Source organism: Phocoena phocoena, chromosome 8, assembly GCF_963924675.1.
Source record: "Phocoena phocoena chromosome 8, mPhoPho1.1, whole genome shotgun sequence".
NCBI lineage: Eukaryota > Metazoa > Chordata > Mammalia > Artiodactyla > Phocoenidae > Phocoena > Phocoena phocoena.
Window position 1 is genome coordinate 77,646,881 of NC_089226.1, and position 14,025 is coordinate 77,660,905.

The following is a 14,025-nucleotide window of genomic DNA, read 5'->3' on the forward strand; positions in this document are numbered from 1 at the left end:
TTTTTTGTACATTTTATTTATTTTTAATATATCTTTATTGAAGTATAACTGCTTCACAGTACTACGCTAGCCTCTGGCACACAACAAAGTGAATCAGCCATATGCATATGTACGTCCCCATAACCCCTCCCTCTTGAGCCTCCCTCCCACCCTCCCTATCCCACCCCTCTAGGTCATGGCAAAGCACTGAGCTGATCTCCCTGTGCCATGCTGCTGCTTCCCATTAGCTATTTTACATTTGGTAGTGTATATATGTCGATTCTACTCTCACTTCGCCCCAGCTTCTCCCTCCCCTCTGTGTCCTCAAGTCCATTATCTATGTCTATGTCTTTACTCCTGTCCTGCCACTAGGTTCATCAGTAACAGTGCAGTAAATCAGAAAGAGATAAACAAATACCGTATGCTAACGCATGTATACGGAACCTAAAAAAAAAAAAAAAAAAAAAAAGGTACTGATGAAGAAGAAGTCTTAAATTTGATGTATTCATTCATTCACGCTGCATAAATTTAATTCAATTTGCTTATGATGTTCATCAAATTGACTCTCTTTAGAGCCATTATATATGAGATGTACTTTCCATTACATTGTTCGCTCCTGTAGAGACAGTACAAAGTCTAAATCCTGTGGGTTTTACAAAGTTTTCTGCTCTCCTTTAGCCTGCCTGTCTAAAAGAAGAGTAGGTACTCAGTTATGGGACAAAGAAAAGCCTGAGTATAATGAGGGATATGTAATTGACTCACTGTAAGGGTTTAGATTCAGATGGCTAACACTTTGCTTCCATTTCTAAAGTAACATTCTTTCTATGAAAGAATGTTTCTACGTCAAGTCCAGCAAATAGAGTACACTTTTGAGGCCTGGAAGAAGAAATAGTTTCTGAGCATCAAGAAGCACTTTGAGTGCAATGCACAGGTGTCAGGAATATAAGTGGACTCTAAACCCATAACATTTAAAGGAAATTCAGACCCTAGAGTGTCTGTGACTATATTAGACTAGATTCCAAGGTGACCAACATCCAGATGATGGTAGAAATAAATGCTGTTTAGAGGGGTGCTTTAAGAAACTAGTACCAATTACACATTTGAAACTAAAATTATTTTATAAGACAACATACATGAATATAATAAAACAGAGTTAAATGTAAGACCAAAGAAAGTTCCATATTTTCTAATAAATGTGTTAATGCTAATACGTCAGATTTTTTATTAAATAAAGGAAACATTCTTTTACATTACAGATTCAACTCAATTTATTGCAAATCCACTACATCTCATACCATGAAGGACTTATCTGTGAACAAGACATAGAGAAATGCTGCTGACATATTTAAGGAAATTTTTAATATTTTATAACTTCTTAGCAATAAAACTATGTTTCTTTCTTCAGAATAAAAGCTTGAAACACAAACTCTTGTCAGGAAACAAGCTATGTGGAATACATGCAGAAGAGGTAAGTTTTCACTTCTTATAGTTTCAAATGAATAGAAACAATATTAGTGCCAATTTTTTTTGTTAAACCCAGACATCTGGTGACAGTTTTCCCCTAAAACATAAATGCAAACATTGGAATAAGAAAATAAAAACACATTTTAAACTTCTAGGTATTTTTGGATGTTTTAACAGTTCATCTCCAAAACGAAAAAGAAAAATTTTAAGCCAGTTAAGTGTCACTTTCCTAAATGATATTCTGGATTCCTTCCTTAACTGGATTATCAGGATTTCCTTACTAGCAAACACCTGGAAGGCCATGAAATTTTCACTTTTGGTACCTTCTATGTGATGTCTACACAGTTTTGCAGTGACAATCAAGTGTCAAAATGAGGATCTAGGACTGACCATAAAACTTAAGAAACAAGTAGAGTCATTGGTTCTATTTGCTGGACAAGAATATCATCTCATACATTTCTTAGGGGGAAAAAAGTCATTCTGTTTAGTCCAGGTTTAATTAAAATCAATTTTTTGTCCTCTTGATCTTCCAAATCAATCTGTACTTCAGTTAATGTTGTAGAAATATAGCTCATAGTCAGCAATTCTTAGTAATAGTAAAGACATAGTAGAAATAGTGCCATAGTAAGTGATTCTTTATACCTCAAGGAGAGGAGACAGCATTCAATGTATTAGCTGGAGTCTCAAAGAAGCATACACAAAGAAAAGTTTAGTCATGCAAATTTTTTTTAGTGGAAAAGCCTGTGAATGATAAGGAACAGGCGTGTTAGCCTTCAAACCTCAATGAACACCTGATGCCTGTGAAGGAAGGGGAAAGGAAAGAGGTTTAGTGAGAACAAGAACACAAGTTTACCCCTTTTCCCATAGCAGACTAGAAGCAAGGTACAGTGCTGGTGAACTACTTCTACCATCTCCTAAATATGGAGCCGCCTCTCATTCAAAAAGCCTCTTCCTGGGCTTCCCTGGTGGCGCAGTGGTTGAGAGTCTGCCTGCCGATGCAGGGGACACGTGTTCGTGCCCCGGTCGGGGAAGATCCCGCATGCCGCGGAGCGGCTAGGCCCGTGAGCCATGGCCGCTGAGCCTGCGCATCCGGAGCCTGTGCTCCGCAACGGGAGAAGCCACAACAGTAAGAGGCCCGCGTACCGCAAAAAAAACAAAACAAAACAGCCTTTTCCTGTTATTACCACCTTCCAGCAGGAGGAACAGGGAAGATTACCCAGTGACTCACAGGCATTGCTCTTTAGGAGTTTATCTAGGAAGTAATGGCAGCTATCTCATTGTATTCTATTTGCCAGAACTAGGTCACATGCCTAGCTAAGTTGTAGGGAGGCAGGAAAAGGCCATTTAGGCTGGTGACCATGTGCTCATCCAGAATTTGTTTGTTTCTGTTAAAGAAGGTGACGATACTTGCTTGGTGGACATATAAAAGTCATTATTGGGCTTCCCTGGTGGCGCAGTGGTTGGGAGTCCGCCTGCTGATGTAGGGGACATGGGTTCGTGTCCCGGTCCGGGAAGATCCCACATGCCGTGGAGCGGCTGGGCCCGTGAGCCATGGCCGCTGAGCCTGCGCGTCCGGAGCCTGTGCTCCGCAACGGGAGAGGCCACGGCGGTGAGAGGCCCACGTACCGCAAAAAAAAAAAAAAAAAAAAGTCATTATTATGAGTGCTGGAGTTAGAGTCAACATGCAATATAATAATCCATTTATAGTGTCTTTACAATAATATTGTACATGAAATGAATAGAACTTTTTAATACATGGAAACTAAATGTTGATGCCCCATAAATGAATAATCAAACTGAATGGCATATAGATATGAGCCTGTGCAGTGTTGTTTTTTCATTGTATTTTTCTATTTGGATATAAATAAACTCTTTATATTGTTGATATTTGCTAGGTTTCTAGAAATATTGCGTATGTAGCATGCAGTTTCTGAATGTTACTTGTAAGAGCGTAAGCAAGTGGATATGAGTTTTGAAACCACCTGGATTGAAGCTGTATTCTGAGATGGTTGACATGTTCCCAGGTCCCCACAGCACCCATGTACAGGAAAAAGAGGTGTCTCCTAGGAGGAAGTGTCTCCTAGGAGAAGGTGTCTGTGGTGTTTATAAACAAACAGAAGAATGAAAAAACAAACAACAACAACAACCTGGAGCTACCTATATTTTTTAGACCCTTAATTCAAAAAGATTCATATTTCTCATCTCAATTTTTCAGAGGACATATTATTTCTGCATTCTTATTTATGAATTCCTAGACTTTTCGTAGATCAGTAATGTATAACGTTAAAATAAATTGAAATATGTTCATTATAATTTATTCATTTGCTCTATTTCCTTATTTATTTATTTCAACTTCTTGATTTAATAGGCCAATGTAGTTGGCTCCTGACAGGAATATCTGTGAAAAACTGTGTTTCTAATGTTTGAACCTCTCAGGGGTGTATCATTTACAACACTTACAAGAGTATACTCTAATTGGTGATGGTTCCAGCATTAGATGATGATTTAGTAATTATAACACCATCATAACACAGTCCCCCACTTTGCAAAATCCACTACCTTGCATAGTTGGAAACATTTTGAATGTAATAAGAAACTGAATCACAGTTGCAGTTTATTCACTGGAAGACTCATAAACATTCCATGTAGTCTTGGAAAAGTACAATATTTTAAACATATGAGAGGGCTTTACATATCAAAGAGGAGTTTTGTACCAGTACAGTTTACTAGGATATAATAATCCCATGAGGATCCTGTAGTTTATAAGGTACTATGGCCAGCTACTTTATTTATTTATTTATTTAACATCTTTATTGGAGTATAACTGCTTTACAATGGTGTGTTAGTTTTTGCTTTATAACAAAGTGAATCAGTTATACACATACATATGTCCCCATACTTCTTCCCTCTTGCATCTCCCTCCCTCCTACCCTCCCTATCCCACCCCTCTAGGTGGTCACAAAGCACCGAGCTGGTCTCCCTGTGCTATGCGGCTGCTTCCCACTAGCTATCTATTTTACATTTGGTAGTGTATAATATGTCCATGCCACTCTCTCACTCAGTCCCAGCTTACCCTTCCCCCTCCCCGTGTCCTCAAGTCCATTCTCTGTGTCTGCGTCTTTATTGCTGTCCTGCCCCTAGGTTCTTCGTGACCTTTTTTTTTTTTTTTTTTTTTTTTAGATTCTATATATGTGTTAGCACACGGTATTTGTTTTTCTCTTTCTGACTTACTTCACTCTGTATGACACACTCTAGGTCCATCCACCTCACCACAAATAACTCAATTTCGTTTCTTTTTATGGCTGAGTAATATTCCATCGTATATATGTGCCACCTCTTCTTTATCCATTCATCTGCCAATGGACACCTAGATTGCTTCCATGTCCTGGCTATTGTAAACAGAGCTACAATGAACATTTTGGTACATGACTCTTTTTGAATTTTGGTTTTCTCAGGGTATATGCCCAGTAGTGGGATTGCTGGGTCATATGGTAGTTCTATTTGTAGTTTTTTAAGGAACCTCCATACTGTTCTCCATAGTGGCTTTGTCAATCTACATTCCCACCAACAGTGCAAGAGGGTTCCCTTTTCTCCACACGCTCTCCAGCATTTATTGTTTCTAGATTTTTTGATGATGGCCATTCTGACTGGTGTGAGGTGATATCTCATTGTAGTTTTGATTTGCATTTCTCTAATGATTAATGATCTTGAGCATTCTTTCATGTGTTTGTTGGCAGTCTGTATATCTTCTTTGGAGAAATGTGTATTTAGGTCTTCTGTCCATTTTTGGCTTGGGTTGTTTCCTATTTTGATATTGAGCTGCCTGTGCCACTTGTAAATTTTGGAGGTTAAACCTTTGTCAGTTGCTTCATTTGCAAATATTTTCTCCCATTCTGAGGGTTGTCTTTTTTTTTTTTTTTTATAGATGCACGGCCAATGAATCCTTTTCCCCCTTTTATTTATTTATTTATTTATTTATTTAGCGGTACGCGGGCCTCACTGTTGTGGCCTCTCCCGTTGCGGAGCACAGGCTCCGGACACGCAGGCTCAGCGGCCATGGCTCACGGGCGCAGCCGCTCCGCGACATGTGGGATCTTCCCGGACCGGGGCGCGAACCCGTGTCCCCCACATCGGCAGGCGGACTCTCAACCACTGCGCCACCAGGGAAGCCCCTGAGGGTTATCTTTTCATCTTGTTTATGGTTTGTGCTTTCCTTTGCGGTGCAAAAGCTTTGAAGTTTCATTAGGTCCCATATGTTTATTTTTGTTTTTATTTCCATTTCTATAGGAGGTGGGTCAAATAGGATCTTGCTGTGATTTATGTCATAGAGTGTTCTTCCTATGTTTTCCTCTAAGAGTTTGATAGTGTCTGGCCTTACATTTAGCTCTCTAATCCATTTTCAGTTTATTTTTGTGTATGGTGTTAGGGAGTGTTCTAATTTCATTCTTTCACATTTAGCTGTCCAGTTTTCCCAGCACCATTTACTGAAGAGGCGGTCTTTTCTCCACTGCATATTCCTGCCTCCTTTATCAAAGATAAGATGACCATATGGGCCTGCATTTATCTCTGGGCTTTCTCTCCTGTTCCATTGATCTGTCTTTCTGTTTTATGCCAGTACCATACTGTGTTGATTACTGTAGCTTTGTAGTAAACTCTAAAGTCAGGGAGCCTGATTCCTCCAGCTCCGTTTTTTGTTCTCAAGATTGCTTTCGCTATTACGGGTCTTTTGTGTTTCCATACAAATTGCGAAATTTTTTGTTCTAGTTCTGTGAAAAATGCCAGTGGTAGTTTGATAGGGATTGCATTGAACCTGTAGGTTGCTTTGGGTAGTATAGTCATTTTCACAATGTTGATTCTTCCAATCCAAGACATTGGTACATCTCTCCATCAATTTGTATCATCTTTAATTTATTTCATCAGTGTCTTATAATTTTCTGCATACAGGTCTTTTGTCTCCTTAGGTAGGTTTATTCCTAGATATTTTATTCTTTTTGTTGCAATGGTAAATGGGAGTGTTTTCTTAATTTCACTTTCAGATTTTTCATCATTAGTGTATAGGAATGCCAGAGATTTCTGTGCATTAATTTTGTATTCTGCTACTTTACCAATTTCATTGATTAGCTCTAGTAGTTTTCTGGTAGCATCTTTAGGATTCTCTATGTATAGTATCATGTCATCTGCAAACAGTGACAGCATTACTTCTTCTTTTCTGCTTTGGATTCCTTTTATTTCTTTTTCTTCTCTGACTGCTGTGGTATAAAATTCCAAAAGTATGTTGAATAATAGTGGTGAGAGTGGGCAACCTTCTCTTGTTCCTGATCTTACTGGAAATGGTTTCAGTTTTTCACCATTGAGTGTGATGTTGGCTGTGGGTTTGTCATTTATTGCCTTTATTATGTTGAGGAAAGTTCCCTCTATGCCTACTTTCTGGAGAGTTTTTATCATAAATGGATGTTGAATTCTGTTAAAGCTTTCTCTGCATCTACTGAGATGATCATATGGTTTTTCTACTTCAACTTTTTAATATGGTGTGTCACATTGATTGATTTGCATATATTGAAGAATCCTTGCATTCCTGGAATAAAACCCACTTGACCATGGTGTATGATCCTTTTAATCTGCTGTTGGATTCTGTTTGTTAGGATTTTGTTGAGGATTTTTGCATCTATGTTGATCAGTGATATTGGCCTGTAGTTTTCTTTCTTTGTGGCATCTTTGTCTGGTTTTGGTATCAGGGTGATGGTGGCCTCCTAGAATGAGTTTGGGAGTGTTCCACCCTCTGCTGTATTTTGGAAGAGTTTGAGAAGGATAGGTGTTAGCTCTTCTCTAAATGTTTGATAGAATTTGCCTGTGAAGCCATCTGGTCCTGGGCTTTTGTTTGTTGGAAGATTTTTAATCACAGTTTCAATTTCAGTTCCTGTGATTTGTCTGTTCATATTTCCTATTACTTCCTTGTTCAGTCTTGGAAGGTTGTGCATTTGAAAGAATTTGTTCAAGTCTTCCAGGTTGTCCTTTTTATTGGCATATAGTTGCTTGTAGTAATCTCTCATGATCCTTTTTATTTCTGCAGTGTCAGTTGTTCCTTCTCCTTTTTCATTTCTAATTCCATTGATTTGAATTTTCTCCCTTTTTTTTTTGATGAGTCTGGCTAATGGTTTATCAATTTTGTTTCTCTTCTCAAAGAACCAGCTTTTAGTTTTATTCATCTTTGCTATTGTTTCCTTCATTTCTTTTTCATTTATTTCTGATCTGATCTTTATGATTTCTTTCCTTCTGCTAGCTTTGGGGTTTTCTTGTTCCTCTTTCTCTAATTCCTTTAGGTGTAAGGTTAGGTTGTTTATTTGAGATGTTTCTTGTTTCTTAAGGTAGGATTGTATTGCTATAAACTTCCCTCTTAGAACTGCTTTTGCTGCATCCCATAGGTTTTGGGTTGTCGTGTTTTCATTTTCATTGGTTTCTAAGTATTTTTTGATTGCATCTTTGATTTCTTCACTGATCTCTTGGTTATTTAGTAACGTATGATTCAGCCTCCATGTGTTTATATTTTTTACAGATCTTTTCCTGTAATTGATATCTAGTCTCATAGCATTGTGGTCGGAAAAGATACTTGATACAATTTCAATTTTCTTAAATTTACCAAGGCTTGTTTTGTGACCCAAGATATGATCTATCCTGGAGAATGTTGCATGAGCACTTGAGAAAAATGTGTATTCTGTTGTTTTTGGATGGAATGTCCTACAAATATCAATTAAGTCCATCTTGTTTAATGTATCATTTAAAGCTTGTGTTTCCTTATTTACTTTCATTTTGGATGATCTGCCCATTGGTGAAAGTGGGGTGTTTAAGTCCCCTACTGTGAATGTGTTACTGTCGATTTATGCTTTTATGGCTGTTAGTATTTGCCTTATGTATTGAGGTGCTCCTATGTTGGGTGCATAAATATTTACAATTGTTATATCTTCTTCTTGGATTGATCTCTTGATCATTATGTAGTGTCCTTCTTTGTCTCTTGTAGTAGTCTTTAAAGTCTATTTTGTCTGATATGAGAATTGCTACTCCAGCTTTCTTTTGATTTCCATTTGCATGGAATATCTTTTTCCATCCCTCACTTTCAGTCTGTATGTGTCCTCAGGTCTGAAGTGGGTCTCTTGTAGACAGCATATATATGGGTTTTGTTTTTGTATCCATTCAGCCAGTCTATGTCTTTTGTTTGGAGCATTTAATCCCTTTACATTTAATGTAATTATCGATATGTATGTTCCTATTATCATTTTCTTAATTGTTCTGGGTTTGTTATTGTAGGTCTTTTCCTTGTCTTGTGTTTCCTGCCTAGAGAAGTTCCTTTAGCATTTGTTGTAAAGGTGGTTTGGTGGTGCTGAATTCTCTTAGCTTTTGCTTGTCTGTAAAGTTTTTAATTTCTCCATCAAGTCTGAATGAGATCTTTGCTGGTTAGGTTAATCTTGGTTGTAGATTTTTCTCCTTCATCCCTTTAAATATGTCCTGTCACTCCCTTTTGCCTTGTAGAGTTTCTGCTGAAAATTCAGCTGTTAACCTTATGGGGATTCCTTTGTGTGTTTGTTGTTTTTTTCTTGCTGTTTTTAATACTTTTTCTCTGTATTTAATTTTTGATAGTTTGATTAATATGTGTCTTGGCGTGTTTCTCCTTGTATTTATCCTTAATGGGACTCCCTGTGCTTCCTGGACTGATTAGCTATTTCCTTTCCCATATTATGGAAGTTTTCCACTATAATCTTTTCAATATTTTCTCAGTCCCTTTCTCTTTCTCTTCCTCTTCTGGGACCCCTATAATTTGAATGTTCACGTGTATAATGTTTTCCAAGGTGTCTCTGAGACTGTCCTCAATTCTTTTCATTCTTTTATTCTTTACTCTGCTCTGTGCTAGTTTTTCCCACTATTTTATCTTCAAGGTCACTCATCCATTCTTCTTCCTCAGTTATTCTGCTTTTAATCCCTTCTAGAGAATTTTAAATTTCATTTATTGTGCTGTTCATCATTGTTTGTTTGCTCTTTAGTTCGTCTAGATCCTTGTTAAACGTTTCTTGTATTTTCTCAATTCTATTTCCAAGATTTTGGATCATCTTTACTATCATTATTCTGAATTCTTTTTCGGGTAGACTGCCTATTTCCTCTTCATTTGTTGGGTCTCGTGGGTTTTTGCCTTGCTCCTTCATCTGCTGTGTATTTCTCTGTCTTCTCATTTTAATTAACTTACAGTTTTGGGGGTCTTCTTTTCGCTGGGTGCAGGTTCGTAGTTCCTGTTGTTTTTGGTGTCTGTCCCCAGTGGCTAAGGTTGGTTAAGTGGGTTGTGTAGGCTTTCTGGTGGAGGGGACTAGTGCCTGTGTTCTGGTGGATGAGGCTGGATCTTGTCTTTCTGGTGGGCATGTCCACGTCTGGTAGTGTGTTTTGGGGTGTCTGTGGCCTTATTATGATTTTAGGCAGCCTCTCTGCTAGTGGATGGGGTTGTATTCCTGTCTTGCTAGTTGTTTGGCATAGGGTGTCCAGCACTGTAGCTTGCTTGTCATTGATTGGAGCTGGGTCTTGGCATCGAGATGGAGATCTCGGGGAAATTTTCACTGTTTGATATTACATGGAGCTGGGATGTCTCTTGTGGACCAGTGTCCTGAACTTAGCTCTCCCACCTCCGAGGCACAGCCCTTATGCCTGGCTGGAGCACCAAGAGCCAGTCATCCACATGGCTCAGAATAAAAGGGGAAAAAAAAAGAAAGAAAGAAAGAAGAAGATAAAATAAAATAAAGTTATTAAAGTAAAAACTAATTATTAAAAAAATGTTTTTTAAGTAATAAAAAAAAAGAATGAAAGAAAGAAGAGAGCAACCAAACCAAAAAACAAATCCACCGATGATAACAAGTACTAAAATCTATACTAAAAAAGAAAGGGGCTTCCCTGGTGGCACAGTGGTTGGGAGTCCGCCTGCTGATGCAGGGGACACAGGTTTGTGCCCCAGTCTGGGATGATCCCACATGCTGTGGAGTGGCTAGGCCTGTGAGCCATGGCGGCTAAGCCTGCCCGTCCGGAGCCTGTGCTCCACAAAAGCCTGTGTACTGCAAAAAAAAAAAAGAAAAAAGAAAAAAAAGAAAACTACGAAAATAAAACCAGACAGACAGAACCCTAGGAAAAATGGTAAAAGTGAAGTTATACAGACAAAATCAGAAACAGAAGCCTACACATACACACGCCCAAAAAGAGAAAAAGGGAAAAAAAAAAAAAAATATATATATATATATATATATATATAGTTGCTCCCAAAGTCCACCTCCTCAATTTGGGATAATTTGTTGTCTATTCAGGTATTCCACAAATGCAGGTTACATCAAGTTGATTGTGGAGATTTAATCTGCTGCTCCTGAGGCTGCTGGGAGAAATTTCCCTTTCTCTTCTTTGTTCACACAGCTCCCCGGGTTCAGCTTTGGATTTGGACCCACCTCTGCATGTAGGTCGCCTGAGGGCGTGTGTTCTTTGCTTAGACAGGACGGGGTTAAAAAGGAGCAGCTGATTCGGGGTCTCTGGCTCACTCAGGCCGGGAAGAGGGAGGGGTGCGGATGCGTGGCGAGCCTGCGGTGGCAGTGGCCAGCGTGACGTTGCACCGGCCTGAGGCGCGCCGTGCGTTCTCCTGGGACGTTGTCCCTGGATCACGTGACCCTGGCAGTGGCGGGCTGCACAGGCTCCTGGGAGGGGACGTGTGGATAGTGACCTGTGCTCACACACAGGCTTCTTGGTGGCGGCAGCAGCAGCCTTAGCGTCTCATGCCTATCTCTGGGGTCCATGCTGTTTGCCGCAGCTCACGCCCGTCTCTGGAGCTCCTTTAAGCAGCAGTCTTAATCCCCTCTCCTCGCGCATCAGGAAACAAAGAGGGAAGAAAAAGTCTCTTGCCTCTTCAGTAGGTCCAGACCTTTTCTCGGGCACACTCCCGGCTAGCCATGGCGCACTAACCCCTTCAGGCTGTGTTCACGCCACCAACCCCAATCCTCTCCCTGGGATCCGACTGAAGCCCAAGCCTCAGCTCCCAGCCCCCGTGTGTCCCTGTGTGTGAGCAGACAAGCCTCTCGGGCTGGTGAGTGCTGGTCAGCACTGATCCTCTGTCCGGGAATCTGTCTGCTTTGCCCTCCGCACCCCTGTTGCTGTGCTCTCCTCCGTGGCTCCGAAGCTTCCCCCCCACCCCGCCACCCGCAGTCTCCGTCCATGAAGGGGCTTCCTAGTGTGTGGAAACCTTTCCTCCTTCACAGCTCCCTCCCACTGGTGCAGGTCCCGTCTCTATTCTTTTGTCTGTGTTTTTTCATTTTTGTTTTGCCCTCCTCAGGTACATGGGGAGTTTCTTGCCTTTTGAGAGGTCTGAGGTCTTCAGCCAGCGTTCAGTAGGTGTTTTATAGGATCAGTTCCATATGTAGATGTATTTCTGATGTATTTGTGGGGAAGAAGGTGATCTCCGTGTCTTACTCTTCCGCCATCTTGAAGCTCCTCCTCTATTTTTTGTTTTTTAAATAGATTTTCTGTTTTTAGAGAAGCTTTAGGTTCACAGCAAAATTGAGCTGAAAGTTCGGAGAGCTCCCAGGTACTCCCTGCCTCCACACAGCCCCCCATTAGCAGCATCCTCCACCAGAGCAGTAAATCTGCTATAATCGATGAAACTGCATTGACTGACACATCATCATCACCCAGAGTCCCTAGTTGAGTTTAGGTTTCATTCTTAGTTGTTTACATTCTATAGAGTTTGACAAACGTATAACATATAACCGCCCTTACAGTATCGTATAGAATAGTTTCACTGACTTATTCTGTGTTTTAGGAAGCCTTTCAGGGGCTTCCCTAGTGGCGCAGTGGTTGAGAGTCCGCCTGCCAGTGCAGGGGACACCGGTCCGGGAAGATCCCACGTGCCGCAGAGTGGCTAGGCTGGTGAGCCATGGCTGCTGATCCAAAAAAGAAGCCCTCCAGGTGATTCTTGTGCACATTAAAGTCTGGCAACCATTTTATTACAGGATACATGTTTTTAAAGCTAAGTTCAAAAAATAGCCAAGAAATTAATACTGTATTAAACCCTACATCTAAACTGAAGGTGTACTTGATTTATCCTACTCTCCTCTTTTGTTTTTTATTGAGGTATAGTTGATTTCCAATATTATATTAGTTTCAAGTGTGCAACATAGGGATTCAATATTTTTATAGATTATACTTCATTTAAAATTATTACAAAATAATGGCTATATTTGCCTGTTCTGTACAATATATCCTTTTTGCTTATTTATTTTATGCATGGTATTTGGTAACTCTTAATCCCATACACCTGTCTTGCCCTTCCCTACCTCCTCCTCCCCATTGGTAACTGCTAGTTTGTTCTCTATATCTGTGAGTCTGTTTCTGTTTTTTCTTTAGATTTGTTTTGTTTTTAGATTCCACATATGTGATAACATAGAGTATTTGTCTTTCTCTGTCTGACTTATTTCACTAAGCATAATACCCTCTAGGTCCATCCACCATATTGCAAATGGCAAAATTTAATTCTTTTTTATGGCCGAATGTTTCATTGTATATATTTACACCACATTCTTTTTATCCATTCATCTGTTGATGGACACTTAAGTTGCTTCCATATCTTGGCTATTGAAGTAATGCTGCTATGAACATTGGAGTACATATATCTTTTTGAATTAGTGTTTTTATTTTCTTCAAATATATACCCAACAGTGAGATTTCTGGGTCATATGGTAGTTCTATTTTTAGTTGTTTGAGTAAGCGCCACATTGTTTTCCATAGTAGCTGCACCAACTTAAAATACCAGCAACAGTATACTAGGGTTCTCTTTTCTCCACATCCTTGCCAACATTTGTTATTTGTAGACTTTTTGATGATGGCCATTCAGACAGGTGTGAGGTGATATCTCTTTCTGGTTTTGATTTGCATGTCCTTGATGATTAGCAGTGTTGAGCATCTTTTCACGTGCCTGTTGGCCATCTGCATTTCCTCTTTGGAAAAGGGTCTATTCAGTTCTTCTGCCCTTTATTTAAAAACTTTTTATTGGAGTATAGTTGCTTTACAATGTTGTGTTATTTTCTGCTCTACAGCAAAGTGAATCAGTTATACACCTACCCCTGCTTTTTTAGATTTCCTTCCCATTAGGTCACCACACGGCATTGAGTAGAGTTCCCTGTGCTGTACAGTAGGTTCTCATTAGTCTTCTGCCCATTTTTTAACAAGGTTGTTGTTTTTGTTGTTTGATGTTGAGTTGTATGAGCTATTTGTATATGTTGGATATTAACCCCTTATCAGTCATATCATTCACAAATATCTTCTCCCATTCAATAGGTTGTCTTATCGTTTTGTGGTTGGTTTCCTTTGCTGTGCAAAAGCTTTTAAGTTTAATTAGGTCTCATTTGTTTTTTTCTGCTTTTGTTACCTTTGCTTTAGGAGATGGATCCAAAAAATTATTACAATAATTTATGTCCTGCCTATGTTTTGCTCTAGGAGTTTTATAGTATCCAATCTTACATTTATGTCTTCAATCCATCTTGAGTTTACTTTTGTATATGGTGCTAGAGAATGTTCAGT

General features: G+C 39.5%; 1 protein-coding gene across 2 annotated transcripts in view; it reads left to right on the top strand.

Moving 5' to 3' along the window:
* The window catches only part of LUZP2 (leucine zipper protein 2), a 446,285-nt gene that overhangs the window by 323,895 nt on the left and 108,365 nt on the right, over positions 1–14,025 (top strand). For both annotated transcript variants that reach the window (XM_065882614.1, XM_065882615.1), the window contains one exon: positions 1,385–1,447. In XM_065882614.1, the coding sequence (XP_065738686.1) occupies positions 1,385–1,447 (63 nt within the window). The remainder of the gene's footprint in view (positions 1–1,384; positions 1,448–14,025) is intronic.